General features: G+C 41.4%; 1 protein-coding gene across 2 annotated transcripts in view; it reads left to right on the top strand.

Moving 5' to 3' along the window:
- The window catches only part of LOC117398257 (protein-glutamine gamma-glutamyltransferase K), a 35967-nt gene extending 12423 nt beyond the window's left edge, over positions 1–23544 (top strand). For both annotated transcript variants that reach the window (XM_033997212.3, XM_033997213.3), the window contains exons 4-15: positions 794–985; positions 3763–4014; positions 7975–8093; positions 10132–10239; positions 11244–11421; positions 12534–12672; positions 13225–13417; positions 14133–14286; positions 14486–14770; positions 15963–16123; positions 19813–19949; positions 20386–23544. In XM_033997212.3, the coding sequence (XP_033853103.2) occupies positions 794–985; positions 3763–4014; positions 7975–8093; positions 10132–10239; positions 11244–11421; positions 12534–12672; positions 13225–13417; positions 14133–14286; positions 14486–14770; positions 15963–16123; positions 19813–19949; positions 20386–20530 (2063 nt within the window). In that variant the 3' untranslated portion in view covers positions 20531–23544. The remainder of the gene's footprint in view (positions 1–793; positions 986–3762; positions 4015–7974; positions 8094–10131; positions 10240–11243; positions 11422–12533; positions 12673–13224; positions 13418–14132; positions 14287–14485; positions 14771–15962; positions 16124–19812; positions 19950–20385) is intronic.
- The last annotated feature ends 1276 nt before the right edge of the window (positions 23545–24820 follow it).

Raw genomic sequence — 24820 nt, 5'->3', positions numbered from 1 at the left:
TTGCTTGTAAGCTGCCCAGAGCTGCGATGTCCTCCGACGCTGTTGCTCTGGGTTGGCTGCATGGCGGGCCTGCAGAGTGAAAAAGTAGGAGGATGGCACACGCTTTGGGGAACAGCACGTGTTCATCTTCGCTGCTCCCGAGTCAGCGCAGGGGTGGTAGCGGTGAGCTGAGCCTAAAATACAATTGGATATGTCAAATTGGGAGAAAAGCGGGGTAAAATCAATTGGTGACTACTAAATTAAAAAAAAAAAGAATAAGAGATCTCATCTCATGCAGTTCAAACTGTGCCAATTGATTTCTGTGTAAAATGAAACACTCTACACACGAGGTTTTAACTTGTTATAAATTACTAAACTTAGGATTGTACTCTGGAGCTGCTGTAAAACATACAAACCCCTTTAAAGTTCAGAATTGTGTTGTCTATACACACTAGATCAGGACTACTCAACCCTGCTCCTGGAGGGCTGCTGTCCCTCCTGGTTTTTCTTCCAGCTGTACTCTAAATTACTTAATTGGACCAATTAAGTGCTTATTAGAAGCTTAATTGGTCCAATTAATCAATTTAGTGTGCAGTTTGAACAAAAACCAGGAGGGACAGCAGCCCTCCAGGACCAGGGTGAGTAGCCGTGCACTAGATGTATAGAACAGACAGACACCTGTATAGCACGCTGTCTGTCTGTCTGTCTGTCTGTCTGGTACTGCTATCATATCATGGTATGCCATTGAAGATCATTTGAGAAGTTAGCATAAGTAAATGAATTAATCAATAATTCTTCCTTTTATTCTTTGTAGATCTGATATTATCGGTAAAGAGTGTTGATTTGATGAAATCTCGGTCTGGAATTAACCGAAAGGAGCATCACACAGACGAATTTGAATATGATGACCTCATCCTGCGCCGCGGCCAATCGTTCGTCATGGAAATCGAATTCTCGCGACCTTTCAACCCCGACACTGACACCATGCACTTGGAACTGCAGATCGGTGAGTCGAGACTGGGAAATGATTGCAAACATCATAACAAGATGAGGGGGCTTGCTTTTAGTCCAAGGTGGCTAGATAGCCTAAATGTCTTTATATTAGGTAGTGACAGTGCCATCTAGTGCACAGCTAGTGTATTGCCAGCAAAACAAACTTGATCCAAAGTGTCAGATCACTAGATGCACTGGCTCTTAATTCAATAAAGATACTTTTTCTAGCCTACAGATATTTATGACAGGCAGCTGAACCGATGAGCAGCTCCTGAACTCATAATTAAAACACAATAACACAATTTTTCACTATTTGCAATAGAAATATAAGGAGGCAAAATAAATAAATCTAGCCTGTGTTACACATGTAACAACTCCTGAACTCACAGTCAAAGCAACACAGACAAAAATTAAAACGATTGCAAACATAACAAGCTAAAGGGACAATAAAAAAAATAAGAAACTATAAGCTTGAACTCTTTAAAGACGTGTCAGTGGGGGCGAGCTGTTACAACATTGGTAAGTGCTCATCACTCCAGTGTACTTTTAGAATACTGAACTTTGAACTACAACATTGAGAAATACTTCTTGTGGAAACATTGGTCCTCACCTTAAAACTGCCTTTAAATTGTGGTTTGAGTAGCAAGTTCAGTGAACTTTTGACCCACTTTCAGTTTCTATAAACAGCAAGTCCTTATTTCAGTTCCCTAACTGAGTTTGAAGACTGTGCCAGCAGGCTGTCTCATGACTGTGTTAATGTCTCAAAGACTACCAGGCACTGCATTCACAGAATTGTGCGTTCATCTTGAACCGAGAGCGCAAGACATCCACACAAAAATATCTGCACTGCATTATAGCGCCGGTGTAACTTGATAACTACTTATCCCCTGCTGGTAATGAAAGCCCTTGTGGATACAATGGAGGTGGTCGTGCGCGCGTATGTCACACTGCACACATTTCAACACATATCTGGAGAACCACTTATCTCATTGCCATGAAATAGACTGAATGGATCCCTCGAGACGCCTTCAGAAACCTTGTGTAGTCTAGACCAGGTTAAGGCTGTGATCAAGGCAAATGCGGTCCCGACCCGCTATTAGGGACAGGTCCTAATAAAGTAATCTTATTTCTTGAGTTTTAATAACTGTGTTTATAGAGGTTATGTATTGAATATTCACTGTGGAAAGAGAAGAAGGATATGAGTGGGATAGTCAGATTCATTTATAGCCTTTTCATACCACGATTGAGAAATTTCCTGCACATGTTTTTGACCTCTCAGCTTAAAACCACAGGAATGGAAATAAGACGCCTATTGTATAGCAGTTTCACCCAAGTTTTACTACCAGCTTGATTAGGCACAGTCTATAAGTAAAAAACTCAGGTGAGTCTTATTAAACTCATAATGCAATTAAGAATGAATCAAACTGTTATGCAATGGGTGTCGTAGTGCCATCCCCTTAGCTTTTTGATATTTGCAGTTGTTCAGGGAGATGGGGGAGAGGGAGGCGTAGGTGGGGTAGAAGGAAGAGGGGAGAGGCAGGAAAAGAACAAAGGGAGAGACTCGAGACTGAATGGTAAGATTGAGGTGCCCAAGACATGTTCACAATATGGGAGCGGTTGTCTGCAGTGTGTGGGTAGCAATGGAAGAGTGGAGGCCTAACTTTAGCCCACGGTATCCGGTTGCATCAGTTCAGGCACATGGTCAAGTTTCAAAATGCAGGCTATCTATAGACATTGCTTATTAGATATACAGACAGCCCCCCTGGGCTTCAATCTGCATAGTTTTATATATTATACAGTAACACTAAACTTGATTCAGACAGTCATCCTGAGTTTCAATCTGCATACTAATAGTCACATGCCTTGTGGTTTCCCATTCAAACTGAAAGCTAGTCATTAGATTGAACCCACACATAAACTTTGAACTCCCAAATGGTTTTAAAAGTAGTTTTTCCAACACAGTATTTCTCAGTTGTGAACTTATAACTAATATAAAACACTATGGGACACTTTTATAAGGGTTAGTTCACCATGGTTTTTTTTTTTTAAAGAATAAATTATATTGTAGTTTCAAACTCAACAGGATTGTGTGGCTCTGTCTGATGTCTGATGTCTGTCTGTCTGTCTGTAGCTCTAATGAAACTTAACTCTTTTCAGAATGTAGTAAACTAACAGACATCAATAAGAAAGGAATTATATTGTTGTGTCAAACTGAACAGTACAAATACTCAATAGTAATATTCTGACTGTGGGGGCATGCATTTTTCAAGAAGATTATCAAGCAGTTGAAGAGTTAAGTCTGTGAAATTCCTGAGAGGCTTGAACGGGAAAAATATTTGTCAAGAGAGGCCAGCATACCTGGCACTGAGCTGAGAGAACGAGAGGGGAGACAGCAGCTAGAGAATGTTCCAGCAGTGATGCAGAGCTGAGCCCACTTAACAAATTAACTATACCCTTCACAAATGATTTTCAATTTGCAATGCAGACAGACAGTGGCAATAATGGTTCTGTATTATACAGAGGGACAATGGTAGCACAAGTATAGGGCAGCTACAATGGGGTGAGGCTGGTAGAATGGGACCACAGTGTGCTAACTATACCCTAAATGATCTCCAATGGCAATGCAGCTAGACAGTGGCACTGCAATGGCAATAATGGTTCTGTAGCTTCTGAGAAAGGTGAAGGATGAGTGAATTAATCTCGGCCTTTGTAATGTAACCTTATATTAATAATAGTAATAATAATAGCAGCAGTTATTCATTTTTAAAAAATATTTATTTTTATTTCCAGGTCCACTGCCACAGGTGTCAAAGGGCACCCATGTCATCATTCCATTGGTCGAGGAGCTGGAAGACAACCGATGGGAAGCCAAGATTGTGCAGAGGGTGGGGACTAAGATGAAACTGTCTGTCGGATCCCCTGTGACAGCTGTGATTGGCCGGTACAAGTTTGCAGTGGCCACTCACAGCTCGGGGGGAGACTTCAAGATGGAACACAACCCCAAGAACGACATCACCTTCCTGTTCAACCCCTGGTGCGAAAGTAAGTGTTTTCCCCACTGCAATGAGGCTCGGTTTTATTTGGGAGATTGGTTCCTACCTAAAAATCAGAGCAAGAAAAAAAATAAAGAAAAAAGAAAGATTGAGACTTAGTTTTATAGTCGTGTGTGTGTGTGTGTGTGTGTGTGTGTCTCGGTGTGTGTGTGTGTCTCAGTGAGTGTGTGTGTGTGTGTGTATGTGTGTCTCGGTGTGTGTGTGTGTCTCTGTGTGTGTGTGTGTGTGTGTCTCGGTGTGTGTGTGTGTGTCTCTGTGTGTGTGTGTGTGTGTGTCTGTGTGTGTGTGTGTGTGTGTGTGTGTGTGTGTGTGTGTTTGTATGTTACTGATATATTAGTTTTTCTTGGAATGATTTCTAAAGTTCAAATTCCTGGAATAGTTTTTTTTCCAGCTTGACCCTCAAAGCCACCTCTCTTACGCTGAATTATATATCTACTTCTGTTTTTCTAAATAACACACACACGCAAAAAAACTTAAGAACATAAGAAAGTTTACAAACGAGAGGAGGCCATTCGGCTCATCTTGCTCGTTTGGTTGTAGCTTATTGATCCCAGAATCTCATCAAGCAGCTTCTTGAAGGATCCCATGGTGTTGGCTTCAACAACATTACTGGGGAGTTGGTTCCAGACCCTCACAATTCTCTGTGTAAAAAAGTGCCTCCTATTTTAAATAGCAACTTGGGTCTGAAATATCCCAGCTATCTTAATGTACTCTTCTTGTTCAGATTATGGGGACTTTTTCAAAAGTTTAAAACAAACCCTGTGATCTCTATAGAGCTCTCAAACATCTCTAAGTACAGCTGGATCACCAGAGTGCAAACCCTGTGATATCTATAGTGCTCTCAAACATGTCTCTAAGTACAACTGGATCACCAGAGTGCACCCATTAACCTGCCCCCCTCCTCCAACAGTCTGCCCCCTGGTTGATATAAGACATACATCAGTAAGAAATACCACAGTGTAATAAGAGGTAAAATAAATGATTTGAAAGCACTGGTGAGCACTCCTTTAAAGGGAGGGCCAGTGATAATATTGCCAGTGTTAATAAGTGGTAACACAAGCACAGGGAATTTCATTTCTTAGTAATATTTTGGCAAAGCCTCTCAATCCATTACTTTTGACTCAAAGGGCAGGATTTTCAAAAGTTAATAAATGATAACTCCAGTGTTAAGCAACAAATCAGTATGTAGCGTTGATTTTATGCCTATCTCGTTATTAAATAATCATGCTAACGTGGTTTCCAAAATTATGTTGATTTATCAAATAATGTTACTGCCTTAACAAGCAGGGCTTCTTGCGACTATTTCTTTTGTTTGCTTGGAAATTTAAAAGGAAATCCGTGTTAATTTTCATAATTTATCAGGAGTTAATTTGCACTTGGAAAAGGAGGGTTTTAATTAATGAAAGACTATAACTCACCTTGAAACAGAAATTTAACAGACCGCGGCTGTGACGCTGCTGATGATACAGAGACTACCTAGATAATTCAATATTTGTAGTTTTGAAAATATTTTAGACTTTTATATAGATGAACATAAGAAGAACATAAGAAAGTTTACAAACGAGAGGAGTGTTACTGTTTTAGTCTCACAGCTGTGTGTGTTTGTATGTTACTGATATATTAGTTTTTCTTGGAATGATTCCTAAAGTTCAAATTCCTGGAATAGTTTTTTTTTTCCAGCTTGACCCTCAAAGCCACCTCTCTCACGCTGAATTATATATCTACTTCTGTTTTTCTAAATAACACACACACGCAAAAAAACTTAAGAACATGAGAACATAAGAAAGTTTACAAACGATAGGAGGCCATTCGGCCCATCTTGCTCGTTTGGTTGTTAGTAGCTTATTGATCCCAGAATCTCATCAAGCAGCTTCTTGAAGGACCCCAGGGTGTCAGCTTCAACAACATTGTGGTTATGAATGAGATTTATTCACTTGTTTTAACAATTTCTAACCTTAAACCCGGAACACTGCCCGATGAAATCGCAGGAAGGGATGCATGGGTGCATAAAATGCAGTGGCAATGGGGTGACTCAATAGGCGAAAAGATAAGGGTATGGCAGTGCTAATAAATATCTACAATTTTGGCCAGAATTTAAGGCGACGTGATTGTGAAAACCACATATGACTGGTGACATGCATGTATTCTCTCTATTAAATACACACACACACATACATACACACATATATACATACATACACACATGGTATTCTATTGGTTTGTATATAATGTCCGTGCCAATATTTTCTGAAAACAAGACCTGACAGCCCCACATTGTACTATTTAACTATTAGACAAATTACTTACAGAATAAAAACTGCATGATTCATTTATTATTAACAGTGTTATCATTAAATTATACCAAATCATGTTTTTATTTACAATGAAGGGAACCTATACTGTGTCGGCTAAATGCTTATAAAGTCAGCAAAAACATGTATTACATTTTCTGTTGATTGTGAATAAAAAACGTGATTTGGGTATAATTTAATTATAATGCTATTAATAATAAACAAATCATGCAGCATGGTCCTAATAGCAGTTGTTCTGTAAACATTTAGTCTAATAGTTAAAAAGTGCATATGGAGCTGTCAGGGCTTGTTTTTAAAAGATATCGCCACAGACATGATTGTATACAAACCAAAAACAATGTTTTTGTAATGTTGTCTCTCTCCCCACACTTTCTGTACAGTGTACACTCTCACCTTCACACGTCTGTATGCACATATTATAAGATCTTCTTATAATACTGTAAGTGTTCAGTAGATGACAACATAAGAAAATAAATTCCAACCAATATACATAGATGGCTGACCCGCCCTATCCAACATATAAATAAAAAAAGTTCATTTTTGTTTTCATCTGTGTCGTCCGATTTTTACCCACACGCCAGATAATCGTAAATCAGCATTGTATATGTGAAGTTATCTAAATAAATATACATTCTGCATGACAAAATGCACAATTGTAAATTAAGTTTGCAAATTATACAGAAAATAGATATTCCCATTATTTTGTATTTCCATTTGGCTGCTGCTCGCTGGTGGGAGAGCCGTCTCGCTGTACGGTGGTAGTTTCCATAACAGCGAATTATGCTTCCATTCATTTTTCTTCATCTTGTTAGCATGCATTTTGATTAACAAGTTCCCCTTTTTTAATTGTTGAGACAGGAAGTGATGTACAATTAAGCTTTTAATGAGAAATGTGTTTATTAACAACCTCATTGATTCCATTTCAAAGTATTAACACATTTTGTTTGAAAATCTTGCTACTAAAGCTCTCGTACTATATCACGAGTTTGACTGTTTTTTTAAAATCCTGCCCTAAATCTCTTAAATTGCCACACCTAGCCAGATGTACAGTACTGCAGATGAAGCTTCCAGAAAATACAAAAAATGAGCAAGAGGGTGGAGGAGGTTGAACTGAGTTCAGCAGTCCCCATTGTTTAACAAAGATAACAAACACAAAAAATATATGTTGGCAGTGATCTGATTAGAACTGTGTTATTCTGTCCCTCTCTCTACAAAAACAAGAGTACGAACAGAGCCGACGTATTGAAAGGCCTTCACTCTGCACTCTAATGGGAGGCTGCAGGCTGCACATACTGCACACAGATTTCATTTGTGTTTTCTACCAGTCTCAGTTTGCAGTTGGGTGTCACTAATTCTGTATTTGTTTAGGAACTGCTGGTGTTTTGGGTGAATTTCCTGTTCAGGGAACTGAAACAATCTGATTTGAACTGAGTTTTAATTTGTTCTGCCTCAGTATGAATTGTACTATTTCACCAAGGCAGATCCCAGTGTTTGGAACAGTGTATTTTCACAGGGAGGGCTGTATAAATCACACTCTTGAATTTGAACATTACCTTTTGCATTGCTGCTGGACAGAATGGAGTTAGCTCTCTTTGAGATTGCTCTGTATAATATTGTTTCTGTATCTTGTTTTTCAGATGACACGGTGTTTATGGATGATGAGAAATTCTTAAAGGAATATGTCCTAAACGAAACTGGGAAAATTTACTACGGGACCGAAAAACAGATCGGAGCTCGAACCTGGAACTTTGGACAGGTCTGTGTGTCTGTCTGTCTGTCGTCATGGCTGTGTGTGGGTCTGTCTATCCATCTGTCTACAGATCCTGCTGACGATGCAAATTACACATTTAAATGCTGTGTTTCAATACAGTACAAGTACCCGCCTGTCTGTCTGTCTGTCTGGTCTGTCTATCTGTCTCTATAATGTCCAGGTTATGGATTGAAGGGAAATGGCAGATTTGCACATACTCTTTTTATTTATATATATATACTCTAAACACACTCTTAAACTCACACAGACTCATTCGATTTGAAGTTTTAATGAATCAGAGTAGTATTAGTACCCCTTCGGTTTATTAAATGCTAAAAAATGGATTGAGGAGTTACAGACTATGTCGAATCCCAGCTGACAGGCAATCTGGGCAGTCCAGTGCCTTAACAGGTGTTAGCATTAATAGTTCAATACATTTATGGTTACAACATGTTTTGCCCTAAGGCTACGTATGCATAAAACTAAAAACACCCACCGTTAAGTCCTAAAACATCCAATATATCAACCTCATAGACTAAAACATAAGTCATATACCTTATAGCAATGCATCAATATAAGAGAGATATAGAATCCAAATAGTTCTTACCTCCCAAATTATATATGGAAGTGTAGAATATAAGGTAAGGACAGGAACTGTCTTCAAAGGCAAAGAGTTCTGAACACGACCCCAACAGCAATAAGCTCGATCAGAGATCTTTAGAGCATGGATCACACAGCTTGTAGTTTGCAAGTTGGTGACACTTGACTAAGATTTTACCTCGGTTTTTATAGAGTTTTTGCTTCGCTTCTTACGTCAGAAGTCTCAATTAAGTCTTAAACATTAATCAGCCTTAACAGCTCCTGTCTCTCAAGTCAACAACATTCTCAAAACACCCGGTAACTCCCTCCATAAAATGAATTAGCCATCATCCCCTAGTCCTCCTCTCCAATATGTAAGGTGAACTTTTGAACTGATGTTATTCTTTCTTGGTACCAGAAGGTATTTCTTATATGTAAAAGATCACTCACTATAGCAACCTTTGATTCCAAACCCCCCAAACATAACCCTCCGTCTGGTACTGTGAACAAGCAAGGGTTACCAAGATTAATTACCTTCTCTTTGGCAAGCCTACTGTATGCCTGACACAGACTGGTACCATTCTGCTTTGACTGAAGTTTTTACTGTAAGTTCATTTCTGAACTATATTCTCTTCATTTCAAACTCTTACAGTTCTGTTAAAATAAAACATTTAGACTTATATTCTAGAATACCTGTGTTTAGCTTAAAGACTACTTTCAGATCAAGCTTACTTCTCTAAATAAGAAACTTGATGCTCACATCTGCCTTTCTGCTCAAGGTTATAATAGAATAAACAGGAATGTAGAATGCTCTCGCATAACTATAGGTTAATACAGAGCATATTATAACTTTTTGTATGAACAGTGTGTTTTAACAATTTGTTTAGTATTTCTGCTGGCTTTATATTCTTTAAAACACAGTACAGTTATTACAACATTTTAACACACACATGCAGTTTCACAAATGTTCAATTTGCATCCCAGAGATCAGCCTGCTTCCAGTAGCTGTCACAGTCTTGGATCAGTTTCTGCTCTCAGTGAGTCTGTCAAAGCCACCACAGGTGTGTCTTTAAAAGCCTGATACCTGCAAAAACTTAAATCTTGTTAGCAGAGCTTCCATCTTTACATTCCCATTCCCATCAACAGTGAGCAAAAACATTTTAACTGAATCTGGGTCCATCAAAGAACCGCACACCCTTGCAACCGAGGCCTTCCATGCAAAAGGATCTAATGACTTATAGCACAAAAGGGACGTGCCAGAACCATCTGTGACAGAATGCTTAATTACAATCACCAACTGTCTGGTGTCCTGGAGGCCTGTCTGTCTGTCTGTCCATGTGTGTCTGTCTGTCTGTCCATGTATGTGTCTGGGTGTCTCTCTCTGTTTATCTCTCTCTCTGTGTTGCAGTGTGTATGTGTGTATATATATATATATATATATCTGCTCTCTCTCTGTGTCTCTCAGTTTGATGCTGGTGTTCTAGAGGCCTGCCTGTTTATTCTGGATCGCAGTGGGGTGCCTCACGCTGGAAGGGGGGACCCAGTCAATGTGGTCCGAGTCATCTCTGCCTTGGTAACAATTATTGCATTTTTATATTTTTTATTCTGAGCTGCAGTTCCTCATTGTGCCTGTACAGAGTGAGGGGGCGCTCTCTCTTGCTTACGATATTATTATTAGTACAGTCGTCTCCGACTAAGAGAACACCCCTCGGGAAGCAAGCGAAGTGTTCTTACAGCCGAAGTGTTCTCTAAGACGGAGTGAGCCAACAGACACAATATGAATGAATCAAGATTGAAGACATGCACAAAAATTATTTAACAGAATGGTGAAACAACTCACCAGAACGGGAGACACAAATAGCTTGGCGACTTGTGTCTGATTCAAGTTTTTTTTCAAGAGCACGAACAATTTCCAGCCTTTTATAGCAAGAGAAACAGTGATGCATTTCACCGTTTTGTTTACATGCCATTTTGTAGCGGTGAGGTGCACTCCTGGAAATCAGAATGCAAAACAAGGCAGTGGTATGACGGCAGTTCTGGAAAGATTTAATCAATCAGTGAGCCTCAAGATACTCTCGTGATGACAAGTCACATTTGAAAAGACCAAACCATTTGAATTTAAGTTTAATTATGATGAGTTATCAGGTTACACAACAGCACTGCATCCGTTGTGAACGAATCACTATCGGTGCCAAAAAGGTGTTCTTTTAAGCGAAGTTCCTGTTCCTTTAGGTGGAGCATTTTTAATGGAAAAAATCTGTTTCACCACAAGGGTGTTCTCTTAGCCAAAGTGTTCTCTTAGGAGGTGTTCCTATACGCAGAGACTACTGTAGTAGTGGTACTAGGAGTTTTATTCTTATCAGTTTTATTATTACACATTTCTATTATTCTGAGCTGCAGTTCTCCATTGTGCCTATACGGAGTGAGGGGGCGCTGTGTTTTATTTGTAGTATTTTCAGTAGTAGCAGTAGTGGTAGCAGCAGTGTTATTATTGCTCTTATTATGATTCTGAGCTGCAGTTGCTGTAGGCTGTCTCCTGCTCACTGTGTTATTATTCTGATTCCCCCCCTCTCCCAGGTGAACTCGATGGATGAGGATGGAGTCCTGGTTGGGAACTGGTCAGGTGATTACTCGCTGGGCACGGCTCCCACAGCCTGGTCCGGCAGTGTGGATATCCTCACCCAGTACCATCGGAAGGGGGGCAAGCCGGTCTCATACGGGCAGTGCTGGGTCTTTTCAGGGGTCACCACCACAGGTTTATTTTTTATTTATTTCTTTATTTGCATTTTTATACAGTAGTATCTTAAAGCACGGTACAGTACATAGTAGAAAATCAAACCACAATACATTCGTAAAACATCTACCATAATCATACCTGTTTAATAACATATTCAAACGGTATAATAAAATAATAAATATATATACACACACGCATACACAGATAAATATACTTACATACACACATCATCAACCTCATAATAATAATAATAGAAATGCAGCAATATAAAAGTTACATTAAACCCACTAAGACAATAAAGCTGTTTTATAAAAGTACATTTTCCGTCTTGACTTAAAAACTGTAATGGTCCCAACTTCCCTGATAGACACAGGCAAAACTTCCACAATTTTACAATTTACAAGAAAAAACCCAGATTTTGTTGACCCTAGGTCAGTCTGTCTGCCTGTCTCTGTGTGTGTGTGTCTCTGTGTGTGTGTCTCTGTCTGTGTGTTTGTGTGTCTCTGTCTGTGTGTTTGTGTGTCTCTGTCTGTGTGTGTCTGTCTCTGTGTTTGTGTGTCTCTGTCTGTGTGTGTCTCTGTCTCTGTGTGTGTGTGTGTGTCTCTCTGTGTGTTTGTGTGTCTCTGTGTGTGTGTCTCTGTCTGTGTGTGTGTGCGTGTCTCTCTGTGTGTCTCTGTGTCTCTGTCTGTGTGTGTGTGTGTCTCTGTCTCTGTGTTTGTGTGTCTCTGTCTGTGTGTGTCTCTGTCTCTGTGTGTGTGTGTGTGTGTCTCTGTCTGTGTGTGTGTGTGTCTCTGTCTGTGTGTGTGTGTGTCTCTGTCTGTGTGTGTGTGTGTCTCTGTCTGTGTGTGTGTGTCTCTCTGTGTGTGTGTGTCTCTGTCTGTGTGTGTGTGTGTCTCTGCCTGTGTGTGTGTGTGTGTCTCTGTCTGTGTGTGTGTGTCTCTCTCTGTGTGTGTGTGTGTCTCTCTCTGTGTGTGTGTGTGTGTCTCTCTGTGTGTTTGTGTGTCTCTTTCTGTGTGTGTGTGTGTGTCTCTGTCTGTGTGTGTGTGTGTCTCTCTCTGTGTGTGGAGTGACTGGAGTCAGACGCACAGTTCTCACAGTGCGCTCCTCTCTCCTCCTCTCTCTCCCCGCAGTGCTGCGTTGTTTAGGGATCCCCACGCGCAGCGTCACCAATTTCTGCTCGGCTCACGACACTGACGTGTCTCTCACCACGGACATCTACTTAGATGAGAACATGGAGCCCCTGGCGCACCTCAACATGGACTCCATCTGGTCAGTACCGCAGGCCTTGCTGCTGGTCCAGTCTGTTTACTGCCTTTCTTCTTGCTGCTGTTACTCAAACATTAACAGAACAAGGACAAGATCAGCTACACAAGCTGCCCTATATCACAGGCCCCTAATACCCTACCCCAGTACCATATACCCTATCTCCTATACCCTGCGCCCTACCCCTGTCCCAAATTCCCTACACAATATACCATACTCCCTTTACCATATCCTCTATACCCTGCCCCCAATAGCCTATACCCTACCCCATATATCTTACCCCCTATCCCCAATTCCCTATCCCCTACCCCCTACCCCCATGCCCTATGCTGGTCGTGGTGTCGATGCTAGTGTTCTGTCTGCTTTGATAGTTTCAGGATCTTGTGTACAATGTGTGGAGTGAGTGCTGGGTGAGTGGAGGTCCATGTGTCTGTGTGTGGCAGTGCTGTGTGGTGTTCATGGTTGTTTGTGGAGTGGAGTGAATGTGGAGTGAGTGCTGGATGGTAGTGCTGCTGTGTTGATATGTTATCTGTTGTATTGTATCTTAATTTACCACAGGAACTTCCACGTGTGGAATGACTGTTGGCTGGCTCGACCAGACCTGCCCCCGGGGATGGGGGGCTGGCAGGCGGTGGACGCGACGCCCCAGGAGACGAGCCAGGGGACCTTCTGCTGCGGCCCCTCCTCCGTCATAGCAATCCGCAACGGACTGGTGTACTACAGCCATGACACACCCTTCATATTTGCTGAGGTGTGGACACAATACACAGTACTACTGCATCCTACACCCTGTCTGCTAAGAAATAAATAATAATAATAATACTGCACCCCTGCACTCCTGCACACTGCAACCTGCATCCTGCACCCCTGCATCCTGCACCCTGCACCCCTGCACACTGCAACCTGTACACTGCACTCCTGCACACTGCACCCCTGCACACTGCAACCTGTACACTGCACCCTGCACCCCTGCACCCCTGCACACTGCAACCTGTACACTGCACCCCTGCGCCCTGCACCCTGCACCCCTGCACACTGCAACCTGTACACTGCACCCCTGCACACTGCACCCTGCACCCCTGCACACTGCACCCTGCACCCCTGCACACTGCAACCTGTACACTGCACCCCTGCGCCCTGCACCCTGCACCCCTGCACACTGCAACCTGTACACTGCACCCCTGCACCCTTTCACCCCTGCACCCTGGTGTACTACACTCACGACACATACCCTATAGCCTCTTCCCTACCCTCTCTTCTGTACAGATGTCCTATATTCTGTGACCGATCAGTGGACTAACACTGACTGGTTCACACCAAGTTGCAATCGAGGGTTATAGGATCTGTGTGTACGGGTAATATCACAGACGCTCACCGTCCTAGAACCCTTTTGTATTCAGCTTTATTGCTGACTGGCTGGAAGGTCCTCAGCACTGTAATTAACTCTCTCCTCATTCTCACGGCAGGTGAACAGTGATAAGATCTACTGGCAGCGGCAGGCGGATGGCTCCTTCACCAAGGTGTTCAGTGAGAACAAGGCAGTGGGGCGCTGCATCAGCACCAAGGCAGTGGGGTCTGAGGAGAGGGAGGACATCACTGACTTGTACAAGCACCCCGAGGGTGAGAGAACAGAGAGAAGGTCTACCAGTACAGGGCTGAGTCAGCCCAGGACTATAGAACAGCAAAGTGCATTAGAGTACTGCACGGTATATTGTGATATACTATAGTACAGTATATTGTAATATAGTACAATACAGCATGGTATAGCATAAGATATTATACAGGATGATATTAAATCTCTCTGTCTCTCGGTTGCTAGGCAGCGAGGAGGAGCGCATTGCCGTGGAGACGGCCTGTCGCTATGGCAGCAAGCCCGATGTGTACTCGATCCGCCAGCCGGAGGACGTCAGCGTGGAAGTCAGCACGGATGGGGGGGAGCTACAGATGGGCCACAATGCCTCAATCCGCATCACCACGAGCAACAAGAGCCAATCTGCACGCAGCGCCGTGCTGCACGGCCAGATCTCAGTCATGTACTACACCGGGGTCATCAAGGCAACCGTCAAGAAGGACATCATCAACATTGACTTGCTTCCCGGCGAGGGTAAGAAACTGGGGCCATACTTACTGTGGTTTGTACACGGAACGGACCCTGCAGCAGAGCCAAAATGGCGACAGTTTCACTGTCATTAAAATACTCCTCTAGAACAGAGGTAACATTAAGAACATAAGAACATAAGAAAGTTTACAAACGAGAGGAGGCCATTGAGCCCATCTTGCATCTTGGAAGTTAAGTGGAGATGGACTAGAGGGAAGGAGACACTTCTTCACACAGAGAGTGGTGAGGGGATGGAATGGGCTACCTAGGGTTATCTGGTCGTGTTGTTGATGCTGAATCACTGAGATCAATCAGCTACTAGGAGCCAGACGAGCTCTGATGGGACGAGCTCTAATGGGACGAGCTCTGATGGGACGAGCTCTGATGGAACGAGCTCTGGTGGCTCGAGCTCTGGTGGGACGAGCTCTGATGGCCTCCTCTCATTCAGGAATTTTCTTACATTCTTATACTTAACGAACAGCATAAGGTAGCACTCCAAAAACACCCTATCCCTCCCGCTTTCCTGACTGTGAAATATCTTGCATCAAATATAGAATGGGCTTTTATCCAAAAAAAAAGAAAACAATTAAAAAAACTTCCGTTAAAAAGGTCTCCCATAGTAAAAAAAAGGAAAGTGTAATAAAGCACTGTGAAAGCATGATAAAGCATAGGGAAACATTGTAAAGCACAGAGAGGTCTGGTAAAGCATAGGGAAGCATTGTAAAGCACAGAGAGGTCTGGTAAAGCATAGGGAAGCATTGCAAAGCACAGAGAGGTGTGGTAAAGCATAGGGAAGCACTGTAAAGCACAGAGAGGTGTGGTAAAGCATAGGGAAGCATTGTAAAGCACAGAGGTCTGGTAAAGCATAGGTAAGCATTGTAAAGCACAGAGAGGTCTGGTAAAGCATAGGGAAGCATTGTAAAGCACAGAGAGGTCTGGTAAAGCATAGGGAAGCATTGTAAAACACAGAGAGGTTTGGTAAAGCATAGACAAGCATTGTAAAGCACAGAGAAGTATGGTAAAGCATATTATAAATCAAACCATTATAATCTAACCCTTATAAAAGTTTCCCATAGTAAGCACAGCAAAGTGTAATAAAGCACAGTGAAAGCATGATAAAGCATAGGCAAGCATTGTAAAGCACAGAGAGGTGTGGTGTGTGTTATTGACTGTGTGTGTCCTATGCTTGCTCACACAGAGAAGACAGTGGAGTGGGTTGTGACGTACGCGGACTATCAGGACCAGCTGGTGGACCAGGCTGCTCTCGTGATGACCGTGGCGGGTCGGGTCAGCCAGTCCGGTCAGGTTCTGGCCACTCAGCATGTCTTCAGACTGCGGACTCCGGACCTGCAGATCCAGGTACCAGCCGGGCTCAGGAATACCAGAGCGATACTGCACTGAATTTATATTGATATATTGTGAACGTAGCCTACTGGGTGAGGCTCACTTTTCACTCTTACACACAGAGCCAGACACAGAATGGTATTTTAATAGCACTTTTGTGCACTTTTATTAATTACAATAACAAAATAAACAAACAAAAACTTCGGGGTGCTAACTAATCTTTCTTCCAGTTCTTAACAATGGCTGGATGGCTAAGCCGTTTACCAGCCAAAACGAAACACTTATCACACACACAGCAGGTTCACACAGTAACCCCTTCGACCACACAGGTCTCTCCATCAGCAGCCCAGACTGTAGGGCTTCCCCTGCCCTTATGCAGGGCTTAATCAGCCTCAGGTGTTTCTCATTTTCTTTATTCCCGTGGCATTCTGGGAAATGTAGTCCCTGTAATCCCTCCTGGACTACACTTTTTCTCCTTTCCCCTGTCTGCCACACATCCTTCGTCTTCTCTCTCTCTCTATAAATCTATATATTTATATATCTACAGTACTGTGCAGAAATTTTAGGCAGGTGTGAAAAAATGCTGTAAAGTAAGAATGCTTTCAAAAATAGACATGTTAATAGTTAATATTTATCAATTAACAAAATGCAAAGTGAGTGAACAGATGAAAAATCTACATCAAATCAATATTTGGTGCGACCACCCTTTGCCTTCAAAACACCATCAGTTCTTCTAGGTACACTTGCACACAGTTTTCGAAGGAACTCGGCAGGTAGGTTGGCCCAAACATCTTGGAGAACTAACCACAGTTCTTCTGTGGATTTAGGCAGCCTCAGTTGCTTCTCTGTCTTCATGTAATCCCAGACAGACTCGATGATGTTGAGATCAGGGCTCTGTGGGGGCCATACCATCACTTCCAGGACTCCTTGTTCTTCTTTACGCTGAAGATAGTTCTTAATGACTTTCGCTGTATGTTTGGGGTCGTTTTCATGCTGCAGAATAAATTTGGGGCCAATCAGATGCCTCCCTGATGGTATTGCATGATGGATAAGTATGGTATTGCATGATGGATGCAACATTGAAAATGGATAACTGCAAAGCATACGACATGGTCTATTTAGATTTCCAGAAAACTTTTGACAAAGTCCTGCATAAAAGATTAATTCTCAAACTGAACGCAGTAGGGATTCAAGGAAATGCATGCACATGGATTAGGGAGTGGTTAACAGGTAGAACAGAAAGTACTGATTAGAGGAGAAACCTAAAAATGGAGTGAGGTAACCAGTGGTGTACCACAGGGATCAGTATTAGGTCCTCTGCTATTCCTAATCTACATTAATGATTTAGATTCTGGTATAGTAAGTAAACTCGTTAAATTTGCAGACGACACAAAAATAGGAGGAGTAGCAAACACTGTTGAAGAAGCAAAGGTCATTTAAAATGATCTAGACAGCATTCAGAATTGGGCAGACACATGGCAAATGAAATTTAATAGAGAAAAGTGTAAAGTATTGCATGCGGGCAATAAAAATGTGCATTATAAATATCATATGGGAGATAGTGAAATTGAAGAAGGGAACTATGAAAAAGACCTAGGAGTTTATGTTGACTCAGAAATGTCTTCATCTAGACAATGTGGGGAAGCTATAAAAAAGGCTAACAAGATGCTCGGATATATTGTGAGAAGTGTTGCATTTAAATCAAGGGAAGTAATGTTAAAACTCTACAATGCATTAGTAAGACCTCACCTAGAATATTGTGTTCAGTTCTGGTCACCTCGTTACAAAAAGGATATTGCTGCTGTAGAAAGAGTGCAAAGAAGAGCAACCAGAATTATCCCAGGTTTAAAAGGCATGTTGTATGCAGACAGGCTAAAAGAATTGATTTTATTCAGTCTTGAACAAAGAAGACTACGCGGCGATCTGATTCAAACATTCAAAATCCTAAAAGGTATAGACAATGTCAACCCAGGGGACTTCTTTGACTTGAAAAAAGAAAAAAGGACCAGGGGTCATAAATGGAGATTAGATAAAAGGGGCATTCAGAACAGAAAATAGGAGGCACTTTTTTACACAGAGAATTGTGAGGGTCTGGAACCAACTCCCCAGTAATGTTGTTGAAGCTGACACCCTGGGATCCTTCAAGAAGCTGCTTGATGAGATTCTGGGATCAATAAGCTACTAACAACCAAACGAGCAAGATGGGCTGAATGGCCGCCTCTCGTTTGTAAACTTTCTTATGTTCTTATGTTCTTACTGCTCAGCATTGAGGAGACCATTAATTCTGACCAAATCCCCAACTCCATTTGCAGAAATGCAGCCCCAAACTTGCAAGGAACCTCCACCATGCTTCACTGTTGCCTGCAGACACTCATTCGTGTACCGCTCTCCAGCCCTTCGGCGAACAAACTGCCTTCTGCTACAGCCAAATATTTCAAATTTTGACTCATCAGTCCAGAGCACCTGCTGCCATTTTTCTGCACCCCAGTTCCTGTATTTTCGTGCATAGTTGAGTCGCTTGGCCTTGTTTCCACGTCGGAGGTATGGCTTTTTGGCCGCAAGTCTTCCATGAAGGCCTCTTCTGACCAGACTTCTCTGGACAGTAGATGGGTGTACCAGGGTCCCACTGTTTTCTGCCAATTCTGAGCTGATGGCACTGCTGGACATCTTCCGATTGCGAAGGGAAGTAAGCATGATGTGTCTTTCATCTGCTGCAGTAAGTCCTCAACGTTGCCCGTTTCTTTGTGCTTCATCAAAAGAGCTTGGACAGCACATCTGGAAACCCCTGTCTGCCTTGAAATTTCTGTCTGGGAGAGACCTTGCTGATGCAGTATAACTACCTTGTGTCTTGTTGCTGTGTTCAGTCTTGCCATGGTGTATGACTTTTGACAGTAAACTGTCTTCAGCAACCTCACCTTGTTAGCTGAGTTTGGCTGTACCTCACCCAGTTTTATTCCTCTACACAGCTGTTTCAGTTTCAGTTAATGATTGTGTTTCAACCTACATATTGAATTGATGATCATTAGCACCTGTTTGGTATAATTGTTTAATCATACACCTGACTATATGCCTACAAAATCCCTGACTTTGTGCAAGTGTACCTAGAAGAATTGATGCTGTTTTGAAGGCAAAGGGTGGTCACACCAAATATGGATTTGATTTAGATTTTTCTTCTGTTCACTCACTTTGCATTTAGTTAATTGATAAATATAAACTATTAACATGTCTATTTTTGAAAGCATTCTTACTTTACAGCATTTTTTCACACCTGCCTAAAACTTTTGCACAGTATTGTATATCTATATCTATACACACACACTGTGTTAATGCACTGTGCTATTGCACTGAATTATATATAAATGTACAGTGTTTTAATGCATTGTGATATTGCACTGAATATCCTTCGGATGAGAAGTAAAACCGAGGTCCTATTGTAGTGACTCTGCAGCAACAGTTGTTAATGCATACTTTACCCCATAGTCTCTGCAAGTCACTTTGGATAAAAGCATCTGCTAAATGACTAATTCATAATATATAGTGTGTTACTGCACTGTGATATTGTGCTGTAATATACAAACCATGTCTATTACACATTCAATAGCATTGAGTTAAGAAATACGAAAGGAAACTTAAGAGTTCACTGTCAAATGTTTCCACTAGAAGTCTTCTCAATGTCTGCAATACGCTGCACTTTTCTCCTCCAGCCTGAAGGCAGTGCTGTGGTGGGTCAGAAGATGCAAGCCAAAATCATCTTCACCAACCCACTGCCCAAAACACTGAAGAGCGCTGTGATCAGTGTGGAGGGTCCGGGCCTGCAGACGCCCAAGAGAATCAACATCGGGTAAGAGAAGCTAAGAGCCGTCTGTCAGTCTGTATGTGTATGCGTGTTTATCAGTGTGTATGTGTGTGTGTCTATATATATATATATATATGTGTGTGTCTGTGTGAGTTCAAAACAATGTGCAGACTTCTCACAAAGGCGTAAAAACAGAACCAAAACATGCCTGTGCTGTAATTCAATCCACACTACAAACTGGACACAAGGCCTATTAATCCATCAGTGACTGTTTAATTGAGGCTTGGCAAAATAAAAGCCGACAATCAATAACAGATTAATCAAATAAATGGATTGATCTCTGCTTTCTGTGTGTGTGTGTGTGTGTGTGCCTGTCTGTCTGATGAATCACTATCTAATAAGAGCCGGTACGCATTGTCTGTCTGTCTCTCAACTCCTCTCCTCTCATCTTTTAATATTTTCTTTGTTTTCCCTCCCTCAGCGATGTGGCACGTCACTCTACAATCACCCTGACAGAAACATTTGTTCCTGCCAAATCTGGCCCTCGCAAGCTCATCGCCAACCTGGACTGCAGGCAGCTGACCCAGGTTCACGGGGTTGCAGAGATCATAGTTCAAGACGAGTAAAAAAAAAAACTAAACATTGAAAGGTTTAGAGGTGTGTGTGAAGCTGTATCCCAGGGTCTACCATTTTGGCTCCAGTTTGTCTTTAGTTTACAGATAATGCTGATTCTGAATGAGCCAAGATGGCAGCAGTTTCTCTTTAATCAATCAATCTTTCAAAAAAAATGCCTCAAAGTGCTTAACAAGAGAAAATAAAATAAAATAAAAACATATTTTTTTAAGAAGAAATACAGAAATGAAAATATTTAAAAACAATACAAACAAGTAATAAATACATAGCATCTTTAGGAAACTGCTCACATGTAACCTCCATGTTGGCTCCTCTATAGTTCACTACACAAAGCCGACTTCACGTTGGAGCCACAATGGCTGACCCTTTGATGAAGACTAATTGGAAAATGTGCGTCGGTCTCTGAATTCCGTCCGGCAACAAGCCAGCCAATCACAATTTCCAAACAGCCCTGGATATTTAAATCTACCTGGCAACAAATAATTTAGGAAGACCGATCAAAGTAAACAGCCAATTAGAACGTTACAGGACTCAAAATCTGCCTAGTAACGAGGAAGGAAGCATCAGTAGCAAAGAGAAAAAAAAACACCCTTCCAATTTAAAACTATTGAAACAGCCCTGAGTTAGTTTAATTAGTCTGGATAATAGTAGTTTCACTAAAACACAACTATTAATGTAACTTTTATACCAGTTTTGCTATAAAACTAAATATTTTCAACATTTCAGACAGCTAGTTGTCTAGAAAATAGGAACCATAATATAAAGTATTTTTTTTATTAATCAGTAAAAAGATACTGTACCGTTGTTTCATGAAATAATTGCGTTTGATTTGAAATATCTTTATATATTTCAGAACATTTCAGAAGCAATATATATAATTGTATATATAGAGAACAGTCCTGCAGTCATTCTAATAGAGGTGTACCCCTGAACAGTCCTGCAGTCATTCTAATAGAGGTGTACCCCTGAACAGTCCTGCAGTCATTCTAATAGAGGTGTACCCCTGAACAGTCCTGCAGTCATTCTAATAGAGAGGTACCCCTGAACAGTCCTGCAGTCATTCTAATAGATGTATACCCCTGAACAGTCCTGCAGTTATTCTAATAGAGGTGTACCCCTGAACAGTCATGCAATCATTCTAATAGAGGGGTACCCCTGAACAGTCATGCAATCATTCTAATAGAGGTGTACCCCTGACCAGTCCTGCAGTTATTCCAGGAATGAGGCTGAATAACCTAGACGGGCCTCCAAACAGGTTGTTTCTCCTCCTGAGTAAAATAAACACAGCAGAGCTCCACTGTGTGCACTCAGGGAGTGTTAATGTAACAATGTGTGGAAAAGAAAGTGTGGTTTTAACGAAGAGATTTGGAACAGTGCGATTCACCAGGTGATTCTGTCGTTTCATTTGAATGAATGCAAGGTTTATATAAATAAATGGCAAGAAAGTTAAAATATATCAATTACAGATTATTTTTTTTTTTTTTTTTTTTTATAAATTTAGTCATTGCCAATTATTTTTATTATTTTCTCCCATTAGAATGGCCAATTATTTTTTTTAAGCTCAGCTCACCGCTACCACCTCTGCTCTGTCTCGGGAGGGCGAAGACGAACACACACTGTCTTCCGAAAATATTTGTTTATTTAGCAGACGCCTTTATCCTCCAAAGCGTGTGCCGTCAGCCGACCGCTTTTTTTCACACTGCGGACTCACCATGCAGCCACCCAAGAGCTACAGCGTCGGAGGACAACGCAGCTCTCGGGCAGCTTACAGGCAAGCCCGCATGCGCCCAGCCAGACTACAGGGGTCGTTGGTGCGCGGTGAGCTGAGGACACCCTGGCCGACCTAACCCTCCCTCCCCCTGGGCGATGCGCGGCCAATTGTGCGCCGCCCCCTGGGAGCTCCCGTCCTCGGTCGGCTGTGGAATAGCCTGGACTCGAACTCGCGATGTCCAGACTATAGGGCGCATCCTGCACTCCACGTGGAGCGCCTTTACTGGATGCGCCACTCGGGAGCCCCCAATTACAGATTTTTTAAGCAGTTAAACTACCCACAGTATTAAAAGCAATCATTTACTGTTGATGAAGGACATTATAAATAAGTTTTTGTATGTATTTTCTATGTAATATTATGTAGAACTGTGATCCTCTTCAAAACACTATTTAAGATGTGTAATGTATGGTTTAATATCTGTTTTTCAATACTGCTGTGATAATAAATATTGTATCATTATATTTTTCATAAATCCTTCTTGCCAAATTACCCAAACAAAAGTTGGATAACTACTTATGTGCTGTAGGTCAGACTTAATCCAATATCTCCAGCGCAACAGAAGGGGCCCCTTGGTAATGTCACTGGTGCTAATAAGAGGCAAGAGCCTGGGTTTGAAGAAGTCTTGGTTTGCACTTCTTTAAAAGGTAATGAAAGATGTAAGAGATATAATATTTACAGCAAATATATTATATTGATTTTGCTGAAGAGTATGTATGACAAAGACGTTGCTCAAAATGTATTATTGATTTATGGAAAAAACGTTTTTAAATGATACAAGATTGTCTTTCTTTATAAGACTAATAGAAGTGAATCTGTCCTGTCGACCCCCCTTTCCCATATGGTATAAGACTAACTAAACATGATAAAAAGCAAGCTTGAGGCATGGAAACTGAACTGTCCCTTCCGCACCCCTTAAGAGAAAAGGGGTACATTCTTACATACATTTTATTTTATAAAAACAAACACATTAAAGAAATAGTAATGCAGTACATTTCTGATAACTGACCTGACATTACATTGTCAATAGTTTGTGTGCCTACAGCGGAAAAACGACCTTTACAGAATGTACTGGACAGCATGTGGATGAATGTAGTAAACTAACACAGACACCAAGAAGGAATTATAGTGTAGTGTCAAACTGAACAGGATTGTGGGACTATTTAACTAATTATTAGTAAAAGCAAATGGTCAATTCTTCTCTGCATTTGGTCTAATAAAGTTGATGTTTGTATTTAATTCTGATTTTTCACACAATTAATTGAGTTCATAGTATTCTGTAGTATTTCCAGCCTACATTACACATGTCTATGGTAGGCAACTACAACTGAAGAGCAAGTCCTGAACTCACAGTCAAAGCAACACAGACTGGTAGACATTTAGGCACAGACATAGTAGTGAGACATTGCAGTCACGTGACCCCATACTGGTGGTCAAAACAATCATGGTGGCTAATGCAAAAACGGTATCTTCCACAACAAAATGTAATGCATTTGCAAACCACAGAGCCACCCTCTCACCTTCAGTCACAGGAATTAGAAAGATATAATGAGAAGTGCCAGATACTTGCAATTTGTGACCTCTACTGTGCACCCCCGGCGCTTTTTACTACCACGAAAGACAGTGATAAACTTGAGTTATGTATCGCCCCCTTGTGGTATTGATTGACTATGTCACCCCCTTTCAATACATAAGAACATAAGAACATAAGAACATAAGAACATAAGAAAGTTTACAAACGAGAGGAGGCCATTAAGCCCATCTTGCTCGTTTGGTTGTTAGTAGCTTATTGATCCCAGAATCTCATCAAGCATACCTAGGAGAAGAGGAACCCTCCAAATAAATCAAAGTACAAGGAAGTTACCGTTTAAATAATGTTTATTACCTATTTGGAGCCCAAAATACACAGCCCAAAATAAGATTATTATAATTAGCCACACAAATAGAATAAAACAAAAGCAGGTCTAACAATGTATCATAAGACAGCAACCAATTATACTGAATGGTGATACCCAGGATATTGTTGAAAGCAGCCTGTCGTCAACAGCCGGAAGAATACCTGAAACCACCATGTGCAAATGAAATATTAAAAGCGCAATGATCTCCAAGAGAAAACAAACAATCTAGGAGGCACTTTTTTACACTTTTATAAGAACATAAGAACATAAGAAAGTTTACAAACAAGATGAGGCCATTCAGCCTATTTTGCTCGTTTGGTTGTTAGTAGCTTATTGATCCCAGAATCTCATCAAGCAGCTTCTTGAAGGATCCCAGGGTGTCAGCTTCAACAACATTACTGGGGAGTTGGTTCCAGACCCTCACAATTCTCTGTGTAAAAAAGTGCCTCCTATTTTCTGTTCTGAATGCCCCTTTATCTAATCTCCATTTGTGACCCATGGTCCTTGTTTCTTTTTTCAGGTTGAAAAAGTCCCCTGGGTCGACATTGTCAGTACCTTTTTGAATTTTGAATGCTTGAATCAGATCACTGCGTAGTCTTCTTTGTTCAAGACTGAAC

Source organism: Acipenser ruthenus, chromosome 54 (assembly GCF_902713425.1).
Source record: "Acipenser ruthenus chromosome 54, fAciRut3.2 maternal haplotype, whole genome shotgun sequence".
Taxonomy (NCBI): Eukaryota; Metazoa; Chordata; class Actinopteri; order Acipenseriformes; family Acipenseridae; genus Acipenser; species Acipenser ruthenus.
Note: the sequence above shows the minus strand (reverse complement) of the source record. Positions and strands in the feature narration are given on the sequence as shown.